Genomic DNA, 26,029 nt, shown 5'->3' with positions numbered 1-26,029 from the left:
CGGGGGGATGACGCGCAGAGGCAGCGACCAATGGGAAACGGCGTAGACCGGAGCGCCTGCCCCCGCCCAGCCCCGCCCCCGCCCGGCGTCGGGCCGTCGGACGGGCTGGAAGGGGCGGCCGCTCGGGCAGGATGGCTGCGGCTGCGGTGGGCGCGGGCCCTGGCGCCGGGGGCCCGGGCGCAGCGAGCAGCAGTGGCGGGGCGCGAGAGGGCGCGCGGGTGGCGGCGCTGTGCCTGCTGTGGTACGCGCTGAGCGCGGGCGGCAACGTGGTCAACAAGGTGATCCTGAGCGCTTTCCCGTTCCCGGTGACCGTGTCGCTGTGCCACATCCTGGCTCTGTGCGCTGGGCTCCCGCCGCTGTTGCGCGCCTGGCGCGTGCCCCCGGCGCCGCCCGTATCTGGCCCCGGACCCAGTCCGCATCCGTCGTCCGGCCCGCTGCTGCCGCCGCGCTTCTACCCGCGCTACGTGCTGCCGCTCGCCTTCGGCAAGTACTTCGCGTCCGTGTCAGCGCACGTCAGCATCTGGAAGGTGCCCGTGTCCTATGCACACACCGGTAGGTTCTGCGCCCGGCCTCGGGGGCAGCGGCCGGGCCCGCCGCTTCGGGTTTGGGCGCATGGATAGGAGTGCGCCGCTCGGGGCGCGTCCCGCCGGACTGAGAAGTCAGCAGAGGGCCTGCCAAGGGTTTTGGTAGGGGAGGGACACGCACGGGGTTCTCAGGGAGAAGAGGGGCTGAGAAGAGAGCTGAGAGGTAAGCAGGACAGACCACAACAGCCGTGGTAGGAGGAAGCCCTACCGAAAGAGAAGGGGTGAAGAGGTGTGAGGGGCTGCCAAGCCCTCCCATCCCGCCGTGGAGGTGGAACAGGTTGGGCCCTGGAACTCAGGCAGCCCCCTGAGTGCCCTTCCCTGTCTTTGCAGTCAAGGCCACCATGCCCATCTGGGTGGTCCTCCTGTCCCGGATCATTATGAAGGAGAAGCAGAGCACCAAGGTAACCCCGGGCAGGGACTCTGGGCAGATGGGAGCTCCAGGGGGTTCCTCCCTGTTGCCAACTGGTGACGTGGTCAGGATCCTGGTCTGCAGGCTGCCTGACTTCCTGTCAAATAGGGAAGTCAGTGTAGAGTTCTCCAGTGGCCTTTTACTACTCAAGTTCTAGAGTCACCCTGTGAGCAGCAGTGGTGTGTGGAGTATGTGTCCCTCTGTGATCTCTGCTGTGTGGTCTTAGGAAGAACACTGTTGTCCCTTTCAGATCCAGTTTTCCTCCCCGTTTTGATTCCCTACCTGGGTTTGCTGGTAGGTGATGGGTTGGTCACATCTTGGCCATACACCCCATGTGTGGCCTTTCCAGTGGGACTACGGATGGATGGATCAGAACGCTGTCGGTTAGGTTTTCACTTTTTTTATTATTATTATTATTTTTGAGACGGAGTTTTACTCTGTTGCCCAGCCTGGAGTCCAGTGACACAATCTCAGCTCGCTGCAACCTCCGCCTCCCAGGTTCAAGCAATTCTCCTGCCTCAGCCTCTCAAGTAGTTGGGACTACAGACGTGCACCACCACACCTGGCTAATTTTTTTGTATTTTTAATAGAGACAGGGTTTCACCATGTTGCCAGGCTGGTCTCAAACTCCTGACCTCAAGTGATCTGTCCGCCTTAGCCTCCCAAAGTGCTGGGATTACAGGCGTCAGCCACTGCACTTCTTTACAAGAGAGATCTGTCAGGGGACCTCTGGGATCAGAAGCCAGACACGATCAAAGGAGTTCGATCTTGGCAAAATCCAGCAAAGTCTTAGAAATTAAAACAGCCAGAAGTTGTGATGGTCTGGGAATGGAAGCGAAAGCGGCACACAGGACTCAGGGCTGCATAAGGAGGATGCTTTGGGCACAGTCCAAATTCTGTTCAAGATGCCAAGCCAGGGTATTTCCTGGCTTGGGGCAAGAATAGCCATGGCTTTAGCCAGAGACAGCTTTATCCCGTATCCTTAAGTGGAAGTTGGGCGCCTGTTGTCCCAGCTGGAATCCATTTCATGCTGATGCTGGACACCGTGCCTCTTTTCCAAGTGGTTGGTTTCTGGCATGTTGTATTTTATGTAACTCAGAGAGGCAGTGCCCTGGATCGGCTTATAGAAATTGGGCCACCTATGGCTGATTTTTTTTTATTCCCGCCTGTCTTTGTCCCAGCAAGACCTGTGTGTGCTCTGTAGCCCTGCTCCCCCAGGGTGATGTCAGGCTGTGACTTGGCTCCTGAGAAGTCAGAGTTGTCCCAGAGGTGTGTAGCTGCATCACCAGATATCATCGTGTTTATCAGGTTTCCCCGTTGTACGGGACATTGTACCCAGCTTGGGCAAGGAGCCGGAACTTCACACAGTGAGGAAAGACTGGGAATTGGCCCGGTTAGGCAGCCAGACTAATTATAATGACATCATAACTTCTAGGAGCCTGCCCTGCAAGGCAGATAAGGCTGGTAGTCATCATTCCTGATCTCGGGTTTTCCTGAGATGGACTGAGAGGGGAGAATCATGTGCCTGAGGGCCACAGCCTGGTATTGGGGAAGCTGGAATTCAGGTCCACAGCCCTCAGTCTGCCCTCCCTGTGGCATGACCACTCCCTCCTAAAATCTCCACCTCTCCTACCTCTCCTTAAGAGTGTTCGTTTGTTTTTCTGAGACAGAGTCTCGCTCTGTTGTCCAGGTTGGAGTGCCGTGGTGCGATCTCAGCTTACTGCAAGCTCCACCTCCTGGGTTCAAGCGACTCTTGCCTCAGCCTCCCGAGTAGCCGGGATTGCAGGCGTGTTCCATCACTCCTGGCTAATTTTTGTATTTTCAATAGAGACAGGGTTTCACCATGTTGGCCAGGCTGGTCTCAAACTCCTGACTTCAAGTGATCTGCCCTCCTCAGCCTCCCAAAGTGAAGAGTGTTCTTTGTAGGACAGGATTGAGCCGAGAGTGAGAAGAGCTGGACATGCGGGAATGGATCCTTGTGGATCCTGGAAGTTGGGAGTTGTTTAGCCCTGCATGCCAGACCTTCTAGAAGGCTCTCTGTCACTATGTTTGCTACTCGTTCATTCAGCTAGCGGCTATTGGGTGCCTACTGTGTGCTAGGCACCAGGATAAAGCAGTGAACAAGGTCCTGCTCTAAGGTTGTACACTAACGGGACCGGATGATGTAACAGACAGAGTGGGTGGAGAGGCTGGGCACGGTGGCCCACGCCTGTAATCCCAGCACTTTGGGAGGCCAAGGTGGGCAGATCACGAGGTCAAGAGATCGAGATCATCCTGGCCAACATGGCAAAACCCCATCTCTACTAAAAATACAAAAATTAGCTGGGCGTGGTGGTAGGCACCTGTAGTCCCAGCTACTCGGGAGGCTGAGGCAGGAGAATTGGTTGAACCTGGGAGGCAGAGGTTGCAGTGAGCCGAGATCACGCCACTGCATTCCATCCTGGTGACAGAGCGAGACTCCGTCTCAAAAAAAAAAAAGTGAGTGGAGAGCTCTCTGCTGGGGAAGCCCAGGCAGTGGCCCTGGGAACACAGCACAGGAGCCTCCCAAGGTGGAGGTGGGTTGGAGAAAGCTCTCTCTGTGAAGGCAGAAGGTCACTGGGAGGAGAAGGCATCAGTGGAGTGTGCCAGCCAGGAGTAACCATACTGGAAGAGCCTGAAGTAAGAGGGAATGGGGGCTGGGCACGGTGGCTGACACCTGTAATCCCAGTGCTTTGGGAGGCCAAGGTGGATGGATGACGTGGGTCAGGAGTTCAAGACTAGCCTGGCTAACATGGCGAAATCCTGTCTCTACTAAAAGTACAAAAAAATTGGCCGGGCATGGTGGCACATCCCTGTAATCCCAGCTACTGGGGAGTCTGAGGCAGGAGAATCGCTTGAACCCGGGAAGCGGAGGTTGCAGCGAGCCACGATTGTGCCACTGCACTCCAGCCTGGGTGACAGAGCGAGACTTGGTCTCAAAAAAACTATTTTTTAAAAAGAGGGCATGGGGGAGCCTTATAGAGGATCAGGGCTTCAAACCCTGGTGCATCAGTGGCATCTGAATAGATCTGTGGAGTCAGGACCAGCCCCGGGCTGTGGCCCTGAGCAGAGGCTCTTAATGGGGGTGACAGTATGGGGATGGGGCTACCCACAAATAAGCCCTACCCCTGGCGCTCTGATAACCACCTGCCCCCAGCCACCCACCGGAGCATCACTGGCACAGCAAACACCACTTTGAAAGTGTTAGGTGGTATCCCTTTGCTGAGGGAGGAGAGGGGCTCTTCCCTGGGCATCTGTGGCATGCGGCCCAGCTCTAGTCTGGCCTGTGAGCCTTTCTTGATGACCTCTTCCTGCAGGTATACTTGTCACTCATCCCCATCATCAGCGGTGTCCTGCTGGCCACCGTCACCGAGTTGTCTTTTGACATGTGGGGACTCGTCAGCGCCCTCGCTGCCACGCTGTGCTTCTCGCTTCAGAACATTTTCTCCAAAAAGGTATTTGGTCACCATCAGCAGACATGCATGGGGTTTCAGGGGTGTGCGGGCAGCAAGCTGGTGGCATTGGGAAAACAGGCAGAGTAGAAATTTCTTTGCTATTGGAGCAGAAAAATCTTGATTGCCATTCTGCTGATTTTCTGTTTGTCATTTTGCTTTTTAAATCGTTTGTTTTTCTGGCCAGGCGCAGTGGCTCGTGCCTATAATCCCAGCACTTTGGGAGGTCAAGGCGGGCGGTTCACTTGAGGCCAGGAGTTCAACACCAGCCTAACCAATATGGCAAAACCCCATCTCTACTAAAAACACAAAAATTAGCCAGGCACGCATCTGTAATCCCAGCTACTCCAGACACTGAGGCACAAGAATTGCTGGAACCCAGGAAGCGGGGGTTGCAGTGAGCTGAGATTGCACCACTGCACTCCAACCTGGGCAAGAGTGAGTCTCCATCTCAGAAAAAAAAAAAAAAAGTTTTTCTATTATAAAGTTAATGTGCTCAATAAGAAAAAAAAGAAAAGCTCTTTTACTGAGACCAAGGCTCACTGTCGCCCAGGCTGGAGTGCAGTGGCACAATCATAGCTTACTGCAGCCTCAGTCTTCGAGGCTCAAGTGATCCTCACACCTCAGCCTCGCAAAGCACTGGGATTACAGGCATTAGCCACCAGGCCTAGCTAAAAACTTCAATTTAAAACAAGATTTTAAAACTTGTTGAAGCCTAGTGCAGTGGCTCACATCTATAATCCCAGCACTTTGGGAGGCCAAGGCAGGAGGATCACTTGAGACTAGGAGTTTGAGACCAGCCTAGGCAATAGGAATAGAGTGAGACCCTGTCTCAAAAAAAAAAAAAAAAAAAAAAATTATTGCTCTTAACTCCTGTGATAATCACACACTTTTCAGGTACCGCGGTTAATGCAGTTTCTCTATTGGAAATACCAGTTATTTCCAACTTTTCATTGTAATGTAGAAACAATCGTGTGTGATGCTTTCCTGTCTCAGTTATTTCATTATGATAGGCTTACAGTTCTTAGGTTAGAGGGTATGAAACATTAATCACTCTTAATATAGTTTGTCTGGTCGTATTTTAGAAAGGTTATACCAATTTAGCCTCAAACCAGTGGAATTTCAGAGTGCCTACTTCACATCATCCTCACCAGCACTGAGTGTTACTGTTTTATTTTTGTTTCCTTTTCTCAGTCATTTATGCGTGGAGCATGGTGCTTGTTTCAGGCCTGTGCTATGCATGTCCTCACAAATGCACTTGCAGGTTTGGTGTTCAAGCTCAGATGTCGGGGTTAATGTCCAGTCACTGTGTTTGGGGCCTGAGTCACTGGAGCCCTTTTTGCCACATATAGTTTTAATCACCCTCTAAAGAGGCTTTCCCTTTCTAGGTCTTGCGAGATTCACGGATCCACCATCTCCGGCTGCTCAACATCCTGGGCTGCCACGCCGTCTTCTTTATGATCCCCACCTGGGTTCTGGTGGACCTCTCAGCTTTCCTGGTCAGCAGCGACTTGGTGAGTTGTACAGCACCAAGAACACGCCATTTTCTTGGCTAGTTCCAGAATAGGTGCTTTGTTGAGGAGCTGTAGCTGCATGTTAACATTGGGGTGTTTTTGGGGCACCTGACAGCCAGCCCTTTCAGCAGTCAGCCCTCTGTAATGCCTCACGGTGACGGTGCACGCCATCGAGGAAGTGGGTTTCCTGTGCGTTTCCTTCTCTGGTGTGCTTGATCCCAGGTGCTGATAGCTGCTGTGTGTGCGCCAGTAGCATCAAGGAAGAGAAGGTGACTCTTTCACCTCCTGACAGTATAGTCCAGATAGCACATTGACTTTTTATTTTTACTCATTTTTTATTTTAAATGTTTATTTTTTAGAGACAGAACCTCACTCTGTTGCCAGGGCTGGAGTGCAGTGGCACAATCATGGCACACTGCAGCCTTGACCTCAATCCGGGGCTCAAGCGATCCTCCCACAGCCTCCCGAGTAACTGGGACTGCAGGCGAGTACCACCATGCCTGGCTAATTTTTTTTGTTTGTTTTTTGTTTTTGTTTGTTTTTTTTACTGTTTTTGGAGAGACAGGGTCTCACTATGTTGCCCAGGCTGGTCCTGAACTCCTGGCCTTAAGAGATCTGCCTTGGCCTCCCAAAGTGCTGGGATTACAGATGTGAGCCACTGTGCCTTGACAACCCTGGAACTTTGAAAACTATGCACTGGCCAAAAAAAAAAAAAAAAAAAAGGCTGGGCGCAGTGGCTCACGCCTGTAATCCCAGCACTTTGGGAGGCCAAGGCGGGCGGATCACGAGGTCAGGAGTTTGAGACCAGCCTGGCCAATATGGTGACACCCTGTTTCTCCCAAAAATACAAAAATTAGCCAGGCATGGTGGCTCGTGCCTGTAGTCCCAGCTACTTGGGAGGCTGACGCAGAAGAATCGCTTGAACCCAGGATGTGGCGGTTGCAGTGAGCCGAGATAGTGCCACTGCACTCCAGCCTGGGTGACAGAGCGAGACTCCGTGTCCAAAAAAAAGAAAAAAAGAAAAACGTGCGCTGCCTGGGTGCGGTGGCTCACACTTATAATCCCAGCACTTTGGGAGGCCAAGGTGTGTGAATCATTTGAGGTCAGGAGTTTGAGACCAGCCTGACCAATATGGTGAAACCCTGTCTCTACTAAAAATACAAAATTAGCCAGGCGTGGTGGTGCACGCCTGTAGTCTCAGCCACTTGGGAGGCTGAGGTGGGAGAATCGCTTGAACCCGGGAGGCAGAGGTTGCAGTGAGCCGAGATCGCACCACTGCACTCCAGCCTGGGCAACAAGAGTGAAGCTCCGTCTCAAAAAAAAAGAAGGAAAGAAAGAAAACTGTGTGCAGCTCAATTCCTCCCTGGTCTCTTATTTCCATTTACTCCACATCGAATCTTTCTGCCACCTGCAGGCTCTGCCTTCAGAGAATGTGTTATAAATGAATGCAAGTGCCTGCGGTGAGGAGGAGGCCAGGGCGATTCTTCCAGACTCGAGTTAGAAAGGAAAAGTAAATATTTATCAAGGTCTTAATGTGGTCTAGCTGGATTTGTGACATTTCTTATCTTTAATCCTTGGGTCTACCTGCTGAAGTAGTGGATATTACCTCTGTTTTACCTCTGTTTTCCCAGTCAGTAAACCGCGGCTCGCTGAAGTAGTGGACATGACCTCTGTCTTCCCAGTCAGTAAACCGCGGCTCGCTGAAGTAGTGGACGTGGCCTCTGTCTTCCCAGTCAGTAAACCGCGGCTCGCTGAAGTAGTGGACGTGGCCTCTGTCTTCCCAGTCAGTAAACCGCGGCTCGCTGAAGTAGTGGACGTGGCCTCTGTCTTCCCAGTCAGTAAACCGCGGCTCGCTGAAGTAGTGGACGTGGCCTCTGTCTTCCCAGTCAGTAAACCGCGGCTCGCTGAAGTAGTGGACGTGGCCTCTGTCTTCCCAGTCAGTAAACCGCGGCTCGCTGAAGTAGTGGATATTGCCTCTGTTTTCCCAGTCAGTAAACCGTGGCTCACTTTTCTAACTTTCATTTCACATTGATGAGCCATAACTCTTCTATGAAGAACTTTCCATCTTCCAGGACTAGTTTGTTACCTTGAAGTATGGTACGAGAAAGGCAGTTTAATGCTTAACTGTTCCTTTTGATGACTTATTTTCAGGATAGAGAGTTGGAGCTTACTCCAAATGTTGACCAGAGTTGAGGTTTTGTTTGGGGGTAGGGAAGGGGTTCTCTTTTTTTTCTCCAGCATCATTGTGAACTTTTATGTGTTTGTCAGTTGCATGAATTATTCGTTTTCCTAGTCAAATTGTCCTGTCTTGGCCAGGCGCAGTGGCTCGAGCCTGCAATCCCAGCACTTTGGGAGGCCAAGGTGGGCAGATCACTTGAGGTCAGGAGTTCAAGACCAGCCTGGCCAACATGGTGAAACCCCATCTCTACAGAAAATACAAAAAATTTGCCAGGTGTGGTGGCGCACGCCTGTAATCCCAGCTACTCAGGAGGCTGAGGCAGGAGAATTGCTTGAACCCGGGAGGCGGAGGTTGCGGTGAGCCAAGATCGCACCACTGCACTCCAACCTGGGCGACAGAGCGAGACTCCATCTTAAAAAAAAAGAAGAAAAAGAAAAAAAAAATTGTTTTGTCTTAGCCATTGGAGCCCTTCTGATTGGCTCCCTGCCCTTATAGCACTGTGGGTCAGCGTTTGGCCCAGCGGGATGCCCGCCTTCACCTTGTGTACTTCCCATCCCAGAGCTGTAGTCAGCCCCTCCTTCAGGACTCCAGGTGCTGTTAGTGGGGAGTGCTGTTTAGAGACAAAATCCAGGTGCCGTGGGTGCTTTTTGCTGCTGGGTGGTCATTGTTGTTAGGCCTTTACTGTGAAAAATTAGGAAGTACACACTTGGGGCAGCAGCAAAGAGTTCCTAGCAATTAGTGTCACTTTCAGTTGAACAGTCCAGATCTTTGCTGTTTTGAATTTCGTATTTAGATCTCGTCGCTGGTATGCTTGGTTCCGCTCCTCGTTTCTTAGTTGCTTATTCTACCCCAGTTATTCACTGATGTTATTCTACTGTACACTCACTCATATAATCGCTTCAGAGTGAGCATTCCCACAGCACAATTGCAGCTGGAGCGCTGAGAGAAGGTTAGTATTTCTTTGCAGGCTGGGTGCGGTGGCTCACACCTGGAATCCCAGCACTTCAGGAGATCGAGGTGGGTGGATCCCTTGAGGCCAGGAGTTCGAAACCAGCCTGGCCAACGTGGGGAAACCCCATCTCTAGAAAAAATTTAAAAATTATCTGGTGTGGTGGCGTACGCCTATAATCCTAGCTACTAGGTAGGCAGAGGTTGCAGTGAGCTGAGATCACGACACTGCACTCCAACCTGGGTGACAAAGCAAGACTGTGTCTCATAAAAATAAAAAAAATGAAGAAGTCTGGCCATGATTCCTGTACTCTCCACCCTGTCCCCTCCCCGACCATGGATAACATTTCTTAGGCTCCTAGTTCACCTGTTCCATATTTTTGCAAATATAAGCAAATTTGCATGTATAATCACCCTCTGTCCTTATTACACACAGAGTAGCTTTTTATTTTATTATTTTATTTTATTTTATTTTATTTTATTTTATTTTTTGAGACAGAGTTTCTCTGTCTCCTAAGCTAGAATGCAATGGCATGTTCTCGGCTCACTGCAGCCTCCGACTCCCGTATTCAAGCAATTCTTCTGCCTCAGCCTCCCGAGTAGCTGGGACTACAGACACCCCCCACCACACCCAGCTAATTTTTTGTGTGTTTTTAGTAGAGGTAGGGTTTCACCATGTTGGCCAGGCTAGTCTCAAACTCCTGACGTTAGGTGATCCACCCACTTCGGCCTCCCAAAGTGCTGGAATTATAGGTGTGAGCAACCACGCCCAGCTCAAAAAGTAGCTTTTTAAATTTACAGGTCAGGCACAGTGCCTCACACATGTAATCCCAGTATTTTGGAAGGCAGAGGCAGGCAGACTGCTTTAGCCTCAGGAGTTTGAGACCAGCCTGGTCAACATGGCGAAACCCCATCTCTACGTAAAACAAAACCAAAACTTAACCTGTCATGGTGGCACATGCCTGTAGTCCCAGCTACTTGGGAGCCTGAGCTGGGAAGATCACTTGAGCCCGGGAAGGTCAAAGCTGCAGTGAGCCATGTTTGAGCCACTGCACCCCAGCCAGCAAGACAGAGCAAGACCCTATCTCAAAAATAAATATAAATATACAGTCATCCTTCCATATCTGTGGGTTCTACACTAGGGGATTCAACCAACTGCGAATTGAAAATATATGGTAGAAAAACAAAATACTATAATAAAGAATAAGATATTTTAAAATAATACAGTATAACAATTATTTGTATAGCATTAAGTAATCTAGTGATGATTTCAAGTATATGGGAGGATGTGCATGGATTACATGCAAATACTATATAAAAGGGACCTGAACATCTGTAGATTTTGGCATCCGCAGGGGTCCCTAGAACCAGTCCTCCATGGATACTGAAGGGGAGCTGAACTATTCTGCACCTTGTTCATTTCATCTCATCATCCTGGAGAGCTCTTCATAACGACATAGAAGGCCTTTCTCATTTCTTGTACAGCTGTGTAATAGTGTCAGTGGGTTTCCTGTCAGTTCCTCTGCTGTTCTGTGTTACAGCTCATTAGAGTATGGATGTGTCCACACATGGACAGGAACATACAGGCTTTTGCTGTGGTTTTTTGTCTTAGTTTTTCTTGCACTTAGGACATTTTGTGTTGTTATTGTTGGTCTAGACATTATCTTTTTTGTTGTTGTTGTAATACCTTAAGTAATCTTTTTTTTTTAGTTGAGGCTATGTATGTTATGTTTGGTGGTGTTTTATTTGTTTGGTTTTTTTTTTTTTTCGTAGAGACTGTCTTCCACTGTTGCCTAGGTTGGTCTTGAACTCCTGGCCTTAAGCCATCATCCCGCCTTGGCCTCTCAAAGTGCTGGAATTACAGCTGTGAGCCACCACACTTGGCCCGTATGTTTTTTAACATGAGCATGACTTTGTATATTTTAATAGCAGCCCTAGGCACACACCGTATTCACTAATATTGCAGTCTGAAGATGGGGTTCCCATATGTCTGGGTTCCCCCTCTTTGTCTTGTGTCTCCCACATAGACTACACAGACAGCAGGTTAGTTAGCACCGTCACAGTCCTGTTCTCCAGAACAGGTGGGAAGAGGATGAGATGAGAGAATGTCAGCTGGTGCCTGCTGCTCTCCAGTCTACCAAGAATCAAAGGCTGGAGTGGGCAGTTCCCAGAGACGCCTGGCCCAGTTGCCAAATGGCTTGGCAAAAGACAGGCGGGGATTCCTAGACTCTGGAGCAGGTGGCCTGGTTTCAAAACTTGGACAGAATGCATGAAACAGCTACTTGAGAACCGAGAAATTAATGGTAGCAGGCAGATGGCCGGGGGAAAGACCAGAATTCAGAGTGCCTTGGAGCCAGCGGTGAGTTTGCCATTCTTCTTCGTCCTGCGTCTTCAGCCTGGACATGAGGCAGCTCAGAAGGTAGATGCGGGCACTGAATGAGAACAGAGATGTTCTCTGCTTGGAGTCTGGAGAATGGGAAAGGAAACTCCTAACCCTCAGAGAGAATGGAGGAAATCCCCTGTTAGGCTTTTTGTTTTCTTTTCTTTTGAGATGGAGTCTTGATCTGTTGCCCAGGCTGGAGTGCAGTGGCGTGATCTCAGCTTGCTGCAACCTCTGCCTCCAGGGTTCAAGAGATTGTCCTGCCCCAGCCTCCCATATAGCTGGGATTACAGGCACATGCCGTCATGCCCAGCTAATTTTTATGTATTCTTTTTTTTTTAGTAGAGATGGGTTTCACCATGTTGGCCAGGCTGGTCTTGAACTCCCGATGATCTGCCCGCCTTGACCTCCCAAAGAGATAGGATTACAGGTGTGAGCCACCACACCTGGATGCCTGTTAGGCTTTTTCTCTTTGTTGTTTTTTTGTTTTTTTTTTGTTTTGTTTTGTTTTGTTTTTTTGAGATGGAGTCTTACTCTGTCACCCAGACTGGAGTGCAGTGGCACGATCTTAGCTTACTGTAACCTCCGCCTCCCAGGTTCAAGCGATTCTCCCACCTCAGCTTCCTGAGTAGCTGGAATTGTAGGCGCGCACCACCACTCCCGGCTAATTTTTGTGTTTTTAGTAGAGACAGGGTTTCACCATGTTGGCCAGGCTGGTCTCGAACTCCTGACCTCAGATCATCTCCCCACCTCAGCCTCCCAAAGTGCTGGGATTACAGGCGCCAGCCAGCATGCCTGGCTGTCTGTAAGGTTTTTTTCTATTTTCTTTTTTGCCTTCATCTCTTGCTTCCCAGGCCCCTGACAATCCTATGTTGGTGGCAGCAGCAGCAGGTTCCACAGCCACCTAAAACCCTGAGAGAGGGGACTCTTCCTCTGCAGTTTGAGGAAATATAGTCCTCAGAGGAAGGGATGAACCCTTCTGCAGCTTGTTCTCTCTCCGTACTGTCACTGCTTGACCCTCAAATGGGGGTGTAATCACAGGAAGTGAACAGCAGAGTGCGGTGATTAAACCTCAGCTTTCTGACCGGAGGGCCATGAAAGGGAGGGACTAGGAAACTGGAAAGTACTCAGGAGATTGTGTGGAGGGAGGAGCTGAGGACAGCGACCTCATAAAGTCGCCCATGGAATCCCAGGCTCGCCCCTGAGCATCACACATGTGAGGATCAGATCTTAAACAGCATAGCAAAGACTGAGAACAGAACTGTGGGAGAGACCACCGCTCGGCTTTCAGACTGACCATGGGCGGCACAGACTCAGGACAGAGCCAAATACCACTGGAAAGGCTTTGAAAACATAACTGACATTGGAACCACAACCCACAGAAGGCTGGTCAAGCCTGCAGCCTGAACCCAGCATCATCAATTGCCTGCTAAAACAAAACATCAGCATTCTTCATAGGATTTAAATAAGACCCAGACTTTTATAATATGCTAAATGCCCGGGATTCCAGCCAAAATTACATAGTTTACAAAGAACCAGGAAATTCCAGGTGGTTGGGAAAAGACAATCAACAAGGGCCAACAGTGCAATGACACAGATGTTGGGATTATCAGACAAACACTTTAAAGCAGTGATTACCATCGTGCTCCAAGGAGCAAAGTAGACTCTGGAAACAAATGTGAACAGATACAAGATAGAGTGAAGAACCAAATGGAAGTTTTTAAAATTCCTTCGAGACAGGGTCTCATTCTGTGCTCAGGCTGGAGTGCAGTGGTGCAATCACAGCTCACTGCCACCTCAACTTCTCTGGGCTCAGTGATCCTCCCACCTCAACCTCTTGAGTAGCTGGGACTACAGGTTCACACTAGCATACCTGGTTAACTGTGTGTGTGTGTGTATATTTTTTGTAGAAAGAAGGTTTTGCCATATTGCCCAGTCTGGTCTCAAACTTCTGGGCTTAAGTGATCCACCCGCCTCGGCCTCCCAAAGTGCTGGGACTATAGGCATGAGCCACCAAACTTGGCTAGAAATTTTTTTTTTTTTCCCTTAGACAGAGTCTTGCTCTGTCACCCAGGCTGAAGTGCAATGGCGCAATCTCGGCTCACTGCAACCTCTGCCTCCCAGGCTCAAGTGATTCTCCTACCTCAGCCTCCCGAGCAACTGGGATTACAGGCGCCTGCCACCACGCCTGGCTAATTTTTATATTTTTAGTAGAGATGGGGTTTCGCCATGTTGGCCAGGCTGGAGGCCAGAAATTTTTAAATGGAAGACAGTTAACTTAAAAACTCACAGGATTGGCTGGGCGTGGTGGCTCACGCCTGTAATCCCAGAACTTTGGGAGGCCAAGGCAGGTGGATCACGAGGTCAGGAGTTCAAGACCAGCCTGACCAACATGGAGAAACCCCGTCTCTACTAAAAATACAAAAATTAGCTGGGCGTGGTGGCACGTGCCTGTAATCCCAGCTACTCAGGAGGCTGAGGCAGGAGAACTGCTTGAACGCGGGAGGCGGAGGTTGCAGTGAGCCAAGATCATGCCACTGCACTCCAGCCTGGGTGACAGAGCGAGAGTCCATCTCAAAAAAAAAAAAAACTCAAGGGATGGACTCAAAAGCGGAATGGAGGTAAGAGAGGAAGGAGCCAATAACTTGAAGATAAATCAGTCTGCATTATCCAATTTAAACAACAAGAGAGAAATTAGATCAGAAGACAATGGACAGATGGCCGGGTGCAGTGGCTTATGCATATAATCCAATCCCAGTACTTTGGAAGGCCGAGCCAGGTGGATCACTTGAGGTCAGGAGTTCAAGACTAGCCTGCCCAATATAGTGAAACTCCTTCTCTACTAAAAATACAAAAATTAGCCAGGTGTGTTGGGGCACACCTGTAGTCCCAGCTACTTGGGAGGCTGAGGCAGGAGAATTGCTTAAACCTAGGAGGCAGAGGTTGCAGTGAGCCGAGATCGCGCCACTGCACTCCAACTTGGGTGACAGAGGGAGACTCCGTCTCAAGAAAAAATAGGCCGGGCGCGGTGGCTCACACCTGTAGTCCCAGCACTTTGGGAGGCCAAGGTGGGCGGATCACCTGAGGTCAGGAGTTCCAGACCAGCCTGGCCAACATGGTGAAACCCCATCTCTACTAAAAATACAAAAATTAGCTGGGCATGGTGGTGGTTGCCTGTAAACCCAACTACTTGGGAGGCTGAGACAGGAGAATCACTTGAACCCAGGAGGCAGAGGTTGCAGTGAGCTGAGATTACACCATTGCACTCCAGCCAGGGTGACAAGAGCAAAACTCCATCTCAAAAAAAAAAACTTCACCATCCTGGCTAACACGATGAAACCCCGTCTCTACTAAAAATACAAAAATTAGCCAGGCATGATGGCGGGCTCCTGTAGTCCCAGCTACACAGGAGGCTGAGGCAGGAGAATGGCGTAAACCAGGGAGGCAGAGCTTGCTGTAAGCAGAGATCCCGCCACTGCACTGCAGCCTAGGTGACAGAGTGAGACTCCGTCTCAAAACAAAACAAAACAAAACAAAAAACTTCAGTACATGGAATGTTACACACAGTGGAGCATTACTCAGCAATGAAAAGGTACCAACTCTTGTCCCTCACAACCTGGATGAATGGCAGAGTTGCCACACTGAGTGAAAGCAGCCTGTCTCCGAAGGTTCCCAGCCATGTGATTCCAGTTCCATGACAGTCTCCCAAGGACACACGGATCGTGACAGAAAACATGGATGGTTGCCAGGTTTAGGAAGAGGGGGTTAGGACAAAAGAGAAGCCCCCCAGGAGTGTCCTAATCCCCGATGGTCGTGGTGGTTCCATGAATTGATGCATTTGTTAAAATGCCTGGAATTGGCCAGGCGCGGTGGCTCATGCCTGTAATCCCAGCACTTTGGGAGGCCGAGGCAGGTGGATCACGAGGTCAGGAGATTGAGACCATTCTGGCTAACACGGTGAAACCCCGTCTCTACTAAAAATACAAAAAATTAGCCGGGCGCGGTGGCAGGCACCTGTAGTCCCGGCTACTCAAGAGGCTGAGGCAGGAGAATGGCGTGAATCCGGGAGGTGGAGCTTGCAGTGAGCAGAGATAGCGCCACTGCACTCCAGCCTGGGCAACAGAGCAAAACTCTGTCTCAAAAAAAAAAAAAAAAAAAAAAATGCCTGGAATTGTGCACCGTGCAGACAAATCAGTCCATTTTATTATGTATCTTTTTTTTGTTTTAAGCCAGATTGGTTGGGTTCCTTTCCCAGAAGCTAGATATCTATGCAAGCAGGAAGAAAATAGCATGGAAGTCCTAACTGATCACCTTAGAGAGCAACCCCTGGGAGAACAGGCTGGCCCAACATGAAGGCATCCTGGTGGGCTCGTATATATTACAGGGGCTATTCCTCCAGTGAGGTTACCCGCAGAAGCTGCAGGGTGTATGGCACAGGTAAATGGATTTGCATTTGGGAGTTCAAGTCTTGAGTTGGTTGACATTGAGCTGGTCGCCTAAGCGTGTCTTCCTTGCATTTGAGAGGACTGTGTGATCCTTCTCTCTTGGAATGCAGTGGAGATGGAGTCAGGTAGACATCCTGCAGCTCCAGCAGGGCCGCCAATCATGGTCGCCCTGGGCTGAGCCAGCTCTGTCCTCCTGCGGCCAAGGTCAGCGTGGCCTGGAAATTGGCCTACAGGGCAGTGTCTACCTGGTTCTCACCTGTCTGCCTGTCCTGGGACCAGCCTAGGCTCTTTGGGGGATTCCATGGCCCTGATGTCTGCTAGTTGTGATTTCTTGATTTCTGGATTCCTTAATCAGAATGGCCTCATTCTGGTCAGGATCAGATGGTAAAGTTTTGTGGGGTTTTTTTGAAACAGTGTCTTATACTGTCGCCCAGGCTGGAGTGCTATGGCGCCATGGTAGCTCACTGCAGCCTTGAACTCCTGGGCTCAAGCGATCCTCCCACCTCAGCCTCCCAGGTAGCTGGGACCACAGGTGTGCACCACCATGCCTGGCTAATTTTTTATTTTTTTTGTAGAGACACGGTCTCACTGTGTTGCCCAGGCTGCCCTCGAATGATTTTTCTTCCTTAGCCTCCCAGAGTGCTGGGATTACAGGCATGAGCCACCATGCCCAACCTAAACTGGTTTTTTTGTTTGTTTTTTTGAAATGGAGTTTCATTCTTGTTGTCCAAGCTGGAGTGCAGTGGTGCAATCTCCGCTCACTGCAACCTCCACCTCCCAGGTTCAAGGGATTCTCCTGCCTCCGCTGGGATTACAGGCATGCACCACCACACCACACCCGACTAATTTTGTATTTTTAGTAGAGACACAGTTTTACCATGTTGGTCAAGCTGGTCTTGAACTCCTGATCTCAGGTGATCCAGCTGCATCGGCCTCCCAAAGTGCTGGGATTACAGGCATGAGCCACTGCACCTGGCCTCAGCTGTTGATGGTAACATCACCTCTTGTGTTTGTTTGGGTTGAGATTGTTGTAAAGCACTTCAAAAGCGATGATTCTGTTTCAACCTCGCAGCAATAGGTACAGACCCGTGGCTTTCGTATTACCAGGTACTTCGCAGGCTCACAGCCACCTTCCCAGGACCTCCAACCCTGTAGAATGCATTGTGTCCAACAAGCAGACCCCTGCTTTGCCAAACCCAGAGTTCCTGGCTGTTCACTGCCAGGGAAGGCTTTGGCTTACATCTTGCTTGGTGCCCTTTGGGGACCTGGCTTCACCTGTTTCCTTGACAGGAGACAGCGGGTGATTCCCGTGCCGTGTGGTGTCATGAGGTTCTGAGGTCATGGACCTAAAGTACCTAGTGTCTCTTGGTGACACACCTGGGCTGGCTGCCTGTGGACCATGAGGCTCCAGACGAGCCCCTCCGTATCCCTTCCCCCTAACTCTGCCAGGTGGATACAGGGAGGCAGGGTCACCGCCGCCCACTGAAGTGCTGTCTTTACCTTCCGGTCTCTGCAGACCTACGTCTACCAGTGGCCCTGGACGCTTCTGCTCCTGGCTGTCAGCGGCTTCTGTAACTTTGCCCAGAATGTAATCGCCTTCAGCATCCTCAACCTCGTTAGCCCCCTGAGCTACTCGGTCGCCAATGCCACCAAGAGAATCATGGTCATCACGGTGTCCCTGATCATGCTGCGTAACCCAGTCACCAGCACCAACGTCCTGGGCATGATGACCGCCATCCTGGGGGTCTTCCTCTATAACAAGGTGAGAGTGGGGGAGGCTGGGCAGGGACGGAACCAGGCTCCTCAACACCCAGGAAGTCAGAAAAGGAAGGGCCTCCCGGGCGCTCAAGGCTGGGGCTGTACGTCGAAGCTTTGCCACTGACTGGTTTATGATCTTGGCGCAGCCCCATCCCACTCTGGCTTCCTTTTTCCTGCATAGGCAACCTCAGGTCCTCAGATCATTCCGGCTGTGTCTCAGCTGGGGTTTTCCCTCCCTCCTCTCAAAGGCTCTGTTTAGTGCAGTGTAAGCACATGGGATGGCCAACAGGGAGGGCTTGCCTTCCTTTCCTTTTTTTTTTTGAGATGGAGTCTCGCTCTGTCACCCAGACTGGATTGCAGTAGCGCTCCATCCCAGCTTACTGCAACCTCCGCCTCCCAGGTTCAGGCAGTTCTCCTGCCTCAGCCTCCCGAGTAGCTGGGACTACAGGCGCCTACCACCACACCCGGCTAATTTTTGTATTTTTAGTACAGATGGAGTTTCACCATGTTGGCCAGGCCAGCCTCCAACTCCTGACCTCAGGTGATGTACCTGCCTCGGCCTCCCAAAGTGTTGGGATTACAGGCATGAGCCACCACACCTGGCCTCTTCATTTGTTTCTTAACACATGCAGATATGGGGTCTCTCTATTTTGCCCAGTCTGGTCTCCAACTCCTAGCCTCAAGTGATCCTCCCGCCTGGGCCTCCCAAAGCACTTGGATTACAGGCATAAGCCATTGCACCTGGCCAAGGACTTGTCTTCTGAGTCTGTCTATGCACTGTGGTCTGGTCCATTCATGTCTGCTTTCCTTGCTCAAGCCCTGTGACTTATGCCGGCCCCGGAGGTTAACTTTTTTTTTTTTTTTTTTGAGACAGCGTCTTGCTCTGTCTGGAGTGCAGTGGTATGATCCCAGCTCACTGCAACCTCTGCCTCCTGGGTTCAAGCGATTCTTGTGCCTCAGAACTCCTGAGTAGCTGGGACTACAGCATACGCCACCACACCCAGTTAATTTTTTGTATTTTTAGTAGAAACGGGGTTTTGCCATGTTGCCCAGGCTGGTCTCAAACTCCTGAGCTCAGGTGATCTTCCCGCCTCGACCTCCCAAAGTGCTGGGATTACAGGTGTGAGCCACCGCAGCCAGCCAGTTGATTGACTTTGAATTATGAGCTCTTCCTTATGCCCCGGTGTGTCCTGTCTCATTGCTCTCTTTCTGGCTCTTTCTGGCACAGACCAAGTACGATGCAAACCAGCAAGCCAGGAAGCACCTCCTCCCTGTCACTACAGCAGACCTGAGCGGCAAGGAGCGCCACCGGAGCCCACTGGAGAAGCCCCACAACGGCCTCCTCTTCCCCCAGCACGGGGACTATCAGTACGGCCGCAACAACATCTTAACAGACCACTTCCAGTACAGCCGGCAGAGCTACCCAAACTCGTACAGTTTGAACCGCTATGATGTGTAGAGTCCAGAGGACAGGGCCAGACTGTTCTGTGACTCCTTCCCCGGCCCCCACAGCAGTATCAGAAACTTCTGACAATCAGTGAATGTACAACCCAGCCGAGGGGATGGTGCATAACTCTCCATCAGAAGCCCTGGGGTTCCTGGCCCCCCGTGAGCCACAGGAGGATGCGTTGCCTGCAGTGCAGACGGCCGTGAGCTCTGAGCAAACCTAAACAGAGACCAGTGTCTCATGCTCTTTCTTCCTGGAGTCTGTCATCTGAGGGCCGTGTCCCTGCGGAGATCTTGGCCACGTTGTACCTTTCCATATGGAATTATTCCCCAAGCAGTGTAGCTCACAGAACTTGTGTCTGCATTCCAGATAACATTCAGGACCTGTGTGAAAAGCTGGGGTCACTGTGGCTGTAGACCATGAGCTGGCAGTGGGGGTGTCCAGGGCGGTGCTTGAGAACGTCAGACTGGCTACTTGAATTCCCTGGCGCAGATACACATAGGACCAACAGGGTCACCAAGCAAACGGAGCCCGCGAGAATCATTCAAAACATCCCCAGCCACAGAGATGGATCCAGTTTCCTGGTCATCCCCTTAGCAGTTCACAAGTTCCTGGCAAATGTTCCAAAGCAAAAAGCAATTGCAATTAGCATCCAGTTCCTGCAGCCTGGTGCTCTGCCCTGCACGTCAGGGTTGGCATCCACTCAGATCCAGATGGAAGGGAAACTGCTCTCTTCTCCTTTGCCTCCTCTTCCCTCACCAGAGCAGGGTGCTTCTCTTGGGGTGGTGAGAAGGATCTTCAAGAAATCATGTTCAGTATTTCAAGCTCTATTTCTGCGGCACGTGTCTTTTGAGAGGCATCTTCACTTCTTCCGTGATGACTTGGTAGGTTGTTTGGTAGAGAGATCTTGATTGTCGGAGGATCTTGCATTTTTCTAGGGAATATTTTGTAGTTGTGTGTGTGTGTTTTTGCCTTGGTCCCCATTATGGGATGCACTAGGACTGGCCTATGCATCGAAAATCTTTTTGTTTGTAAACGTTTAAAAACAAAGTTCCCCAGCCAGGCACGGTGGCTTATACCTGTAATCCCAGCACTTTGGGAGGCCAAGATGGGCGGATCACGAGGTCAGGAGTTCGAGACCAGCCTGGCCAACATAGTGAAACCCCATCTCTACTAAAAATACAGAAATTAGCCGGGCGTGGTGTCGCGCGCCTGTAGTCCCAGCTACTCAGGCTGTTGAGGCAGGCAAATCACTTGAACCTGGGAGGCAGAAGTTGTGGTGAGCCGAGATTGTGCACTCTAGCCTGGGTAACAGAGCGAGACTCCGTCTCAAAAAAAAAAAAAAAAAAACCCAAGTTCCCACTGGTGATGCCTGTGTGACACATTTTGGTATTTAGTAGGAAATAATGAAGTGTTTCGAAGCTTCGAGAGAAGCTTCAAAATTGTCACAATTGCTGAAAACAGAATAAATCGTGAACATTATCTCAATATTTTGTATAATAGACAAGACCACAGTGTTTTGGTTCCCTGACCTGTTTTTGTGTTTATGTTAGGATCTGAATCATGTTCTGGGTAAGGGGACGAAGAGCGAACACTGCACTAAGATTTGGTTTGCCAAATCAGATTCTTTGGTCAGGAGTCAGTTTGGGGCCAGGTGTGGTGGCTCACGCCTGTAATCTTAGCACTTTGGGAGGCTGAGGTGGGCGGATCACTAGAGTTTGAGACCACCCTGGCCAACATGGTGAAACCCCATCTCTACTAAAAATACAAAAATTAGCCAGGCATGTTGGGCACCTGTAATCCCAGCTACCTGGGAGGCTGAGGCAGGAGAATCACTTGAGCCCAGGAGGTGGAGGTTTCAGTGAGCTGAGATCACACCACTGCACTCTAGCCTTGGTGACAGAGTGAGACTCTGTCTCAAAGAAAAAAGGAATCAGTTTGATTCTTGGCAGAAATCAACATAAGGAATATGACAAGACCCCAGTAGGTAACCCTGAGTGCTCAGGTCCGAGCTGTGGTCTCTTTTACGGCTTCATGAAAGGACCGTGCTCTCACGGAGGGGACCACAACTTGGCTTGTGGGGTCTTAGGTGATGGCTGCCTTCTTTCTTCATCACCACACCCAGCTTCTTGCTGGCACTTAGGGGAAGAGAGCAGCAAATGAGAGGTTTACCTTTTATCTCCCAGTGAGCGAGATGTTTCCCTGTTCAGAGAGGAAGTAACATCGCTTATGCTTGGCTCGTGTTTTTTTTGTTGTTGTTGTTTGTTTTTCTTTCAATTGGAATTCTATATTTAAGATGTTATGTCAGCTGACACATGGGACACTCCTGAAGAGGTGACTGGCCCCCCACCCTGTTTGGCGGTGAGTTTCTGCACCACCGGCCTCAGAAGTGTCCCTGTTGCTTCGTCTCTTGTTCGTTTGCTTTGTAAATACTTTGGTCCCAAGCTGAGACAACTGCTGTGTAAAACGTGAAGATTCAAACCCAAAGGGTGTCATTTGTCAGAAGAACTTGCCGTCTGCCTTCACCGAAGGCAGTCAAGTCTGCAGTTGGATTTTTCTCACTGGTGAATGACAAGAAACAGGGATAATTTTGCACTGCGGAGATATTATGGGAGTTGTCTATATATGATTATATATAGTACCTGATTCTTTGAACATATCATTGAACTCCAGAATGAATTCGACCTCCATTCAGGCTTCATGAAATCTCTGAAGTTGCTGAAATTTGTATATTATTTTCCTTTTCCAATGCAAGATCTGCTGGTGAGGGGAAATGACTGTCTGGTTTTATTATGGTTTATAAATTAATAAATGGGCTATTTAATTCTGTATATAAATTTACAGCAAGTACGTACACTGGAATGAATGAGGCAATCACGTTACACCAGATCAGCAGATCAAAAGACAAACATGTATTTCTGAGACTTGGAGGTCCACATCCCCTGCCCCCCGCCGAGATGGAGTCTTGCTTTGTTGCCCAGGCTGGAGTGCAGTGGTGCAATCTCAGCTCACTGCAACCTCCATCCCCCGGGTTCAAGTGATTCTCGTGCCTCAGCCTCCCGAGTAGCTGGGATTACAGGCATGCACCACCACACCTGGCTAATTTTTTGTGTTTTTAGTAGAGACAGGGTTTCGCCATGTTGGCCAGGCTGTTCTCAAACTCCTGGCCTCAAATGATCCACCTGCCTTGGCCTCCCAAAGTGCTAGGATGACAGGCATGAGCCACCGTGCCCAGCCTGATTGACAATGGCCTCTTGAAGGCTGGTTTTTCCCAGCCGGACAGTGCCCGACCCACATGCTCCACTCCCACACTTTCATCTGCAGGCCTGCCTTCCTCTCAGCCTCCTCACTGCTGGGCTCTGTGGTAGAGAATTTCCTTTACCCATCCAGGGTATGGTCTGGCTGGTAATACTGACTCCAACCCAGCTCCTTCATTTTATAGAAGGAGGCATTTCTGAATCATGTTTGTTCACCATGGCAAGACTCACTGCAGAATTTTTAACCACCTTATTTTAAGTCATTCATTCTAGGAACAGTCAAGCCCCTATCACAAAGGGGACAAGCCAGATCCGTTCAAGTGAGGAAGCACTTGCAGTTTCTGAATTTTGCTGTGTATTTGTCCTGCATCACCCAACAGGCCCTTTGCTATAGCTGGGACATTACCAGACCCCAATACCTTAGGGTCTCACAGCCTGAAGGACACAGAATATTAAATTATTAAAAGACCTGAAAATATTATAATTTTTTTCAATTGTCACCTGTTTTCAAGACTTAAATGCTATAGACTTTTCTGCAGGAATGACGTGTATATTCCTCACTGGCATTTACCAAAAATAAATGATGGTTTCCAGGGAATCAAAATTGGTCCTGATTTGTCAGCGAGGGTCTCTTTTTGAGTGGCCCTGTCTTCAGTGTGCCCAGCAACAAAATGTGGAAGGAGGAGAAAGAGCAAGCCAACTTGGCTGTCACGTCTGGATTTACTGCAACCTTTGTTTTTCCTTCTGAGCCAAAAATAAGGACGTGCGATTTGTGAATTGATTAGATGATACAATGAAAATAGGATCACAGCTAAATTAATGACGTGACTTTATTGAACGGAATAACATGGGAAGTCCAGGAACATGGTGGCAGCTGTGCTTAATGAAACTTTTTTTTTTTTTTGGTATGTTTCATGTTTTTTGAGACAGGATCTCATTCTGTCACCCAGGCTGGAGTACAGTGGCGCAATCCCGGCTCTCAGCAGCCACAACCTCCCAGACTCAAGGGATCCTTCCGCCTCAGCCTCCCAAGCAGCTGGGATACAGGCACATGCCACCAAACCTGGCTAATTTTTGTATTTTTTGTAAAGATGGAGTTTCATCTTGTTGCCCAGGCTAGTCTCAAACTTTTGAGCTCAAGCAATCTGGCCTGTTATGTTTTTGGTTTAAGAGACAGGGTCTCACCTTATTACCCAAGCTGGATTGCAGTGGCACAACCACAGCTTCCTGCAGCATCAAACCCTAAATTCCAGTCCCCTGCCTCAGCCTCCCAAGTAGCTGGTATAGGTGTACACTACCACACCCAGCTAATTTTTAAAATATTTTTAGAGATGGGGCTCTATGTTGCCCAGGCTGGTCTGGAACTCCTGGGCTCAAGTGATCCACCTGCCTTGGCCTCCCAAAGTGCTGGGATTACAGGTGTGAGCCACCGTGCCCAGCCTGAAGCCATTTTTGAGTATTGACAGCCAAGACTGTGTACCTGCTACATGCCCAGCTCAGTAGTGAGCTTTTCACACACGATACCTTTGTGAGCTTTATTAGCCTTGTTTTTCAGGTGAAAATGAGGCCCAAGGGGGTCAAGTCACTCATCTGGGATTACACAGCTGCTTAAGTCTGGCTCCAGAACCCATTTTTCCCCATTACTTAAACCATCCCCAGCAAAGGATTTCTTTCAAACAGAAAGGGTTTGAGTTTCTGCTGAAACTACTGCCCATGTACTTTTCATTCATAATCTTTTTGTTTAGTGATTTACTAAACACCAACTGTGTCAAGCAGCAGGAAACAGATATGTAAGCCTCCTACCTTCAAAGCGCTCAGCCTAAAAGACAGGTATGTAACTAAGTAGCACATGGAAGCTACTTAGAAATGCTAAGATCCGGGGGATGGGGGACTGGGGGGAGGCGGCAGGGCTTACGCCTGTAATCCTAACATTTTGGGAGGCCAAGGTGGGCAGATCACCTGAGGTCAGGAGTGCGAAACCAGCCTGGCCAACATAGTGAAAGCCCATCTCGACTAAAAATACAAAAAACTAGCCAGGCGTGGTGGCATGCTCCTGTAATCCCAGCTACTTGGGAGGCTGAGGCAGGAGAATCGCTTGAACGTGGGAGGCAGAGGTTGCAGTGAGCCGAGACCGCGCTGCTACACTCCAGCCTGGGCGACAGAGCGAGACCCGCGCTGCTACACTCCAGCCTGGGCGACAGAGCGAGACCCTGTCTTTAATACAACCCCACAAAACTTTAGTTACCATCTGGCCCTGACCACAATGAGACCATTCCGATGAAGGGGTCCAGAGTCAAGAAATCACAACTAGCAGACATGTGGGCCACAGAACCCCCTCAGTGCACCTGGCCCTCCACGTTGCTTCTTAGGTGAGTCCCTTCACAAGGCACATCTCACTCGGGGTGTCCACTTTACTTGCTGGAGAGTATCTGCAGCAGCCCGTCTACCAGCTCTTTCTACTGCTTTCTTCTGACCAGTGGATTCTGATTTGACCCTTTGAAATGAGCTTGGTAGAGGTCCCTCTGAGGCTTATATTTTCAATCTCAGATACATGGCTTTTTTGTTTCTGTTTTTGTTTTGAGACAGTCTTGCTCTGTCGCCCAGGCTAGAGGGCAGTGGCGCAATCTCGGTTTGCTGCAACCTCCCCCTCCCAGGTTCAAGTGATTATCCTGCCTCAGCCTTCTGATTAGCTGGAATTAAAGGCGCCTGCCCCCACGCCCGGCTAATTTTTGTATTTTTAGTAGAGATGGGGTTTCACCATGTTGGCCAGGCTGGTCTTGAAATCCTGACTTAAGTGATCCGCCTGCCTCAGCTTCCCAAAGTGCTGGGATTACAGGCATGAGCCACCACGCCCAGCAGCATTTTAAACAATCTGAAACAAATGTATGAAAGTAGTGACCATGGGTGTACCTTTCTAGAAGGTAGCTGAGCAATATCAGTATTGAATCTGCACACCCTTTGCCTCAACACTTTTTTTTTTTGAGACAGAGTCACTCTGTTGCCCAGGCTAGAGTACAGTGGTACAGTCTCGGCTCACTACAACCTCCACCTCCAGACTCAAGCGAGTCTCCTGCCTCAGCCTCCCGAGTAGCTGGGATTACAGGCACGCGCCACCATGCCCGGCTAATTATTTAATTTTTAGTAGAAACGGGGTTTCTCCATGTTGGCCAGGCTGGTCTCGAACTCCTGGCCTCAAGTGATCTGCCCGCCTTGGCCTCCAAAAGTGCTGGGATTACAGGCGTGAACCTCCACGCCCAACCCTATATACACTTAAGACACTTTTAACAGTGGCCAAAAAATCGAACCAAGCCAGGAGACTACAGAGTCTCGCTTCAATAAGTTGTGGTGAGTCCACCCCATGGCATCCTATGCAGCCTCAAAAATCACAACACTGCCCGGGTGCAGCAGCTCACGTCTGTCATGCCAACACTTTGGGAGGCCGAGGCAGGTGGATCACGAGGTCAGGAGTTCAAGACCAGCCTGGCCAGCATGGTGACACCCTGTCTCTACTAAAAATACAAAAATTAGCTGGGTGTCATGGCACATGCCTGTAATCCCAGCTACTCAGGAGGCTGAGGCAGGAGAATCTCTTGAACTTGGGAGGCGGAGGTTGCAGTGAGCCAAGATCATGCTACTGC

At 50.0% G+C, this 26,029-nt stretch overlaps 1 protein-coding gene across 1 annotated transcript; it reads left to right on the top strand.

Moving 5' to 3' along the window:
- The first annotated feature begins 71 nt into the window (after positions 1–71).
- Positions 72–22,995, top strand: SLC35E1 (solute carrier family 35 member E1). The gene is made up of 6 exons (XM_054465897.2): positions 72–552; positions 915–985; positions 4,329–4,466; positions 5,852–5,977; positions 17,446–17,691; positions 18,916–22,995. The coding sequence occupies exons 1-6, from the start codon at positions 132–134 to the stop codon at positions 19,144–19,146; spliced, it is 1,233 nt and encodes a 410-aa protein (XP_054321872.1). The 5' UTR covers positions 72–131; the 3' UTR covers positions 19,147–22,995.
- The last annotated feature ends 3,034 nt before the right edge of the window (positions 22,996–26,029 follow it).

The sequence above is a fragment of the Pongo pygmaeus genome, chromosome 20, assembly GCF_028885625.2.
Source record: "Pongo pygmaeus isolate AG05252 chromosome 20, NHGRI_mPonPyg2-v2.0_pri, whole genome shotgun sequence".
Lineage (NCBI taxonomy): Eukaryota > Metazoa > Chordata > Mammalia > Primates > Hominidae > Pongo > Pongo pygmaeus.
The sequence above is the reverse complement of the archived record's forward strand: the minus strand, read 5'-3'. Positions and strand labels throughout refer to the sequence as shown.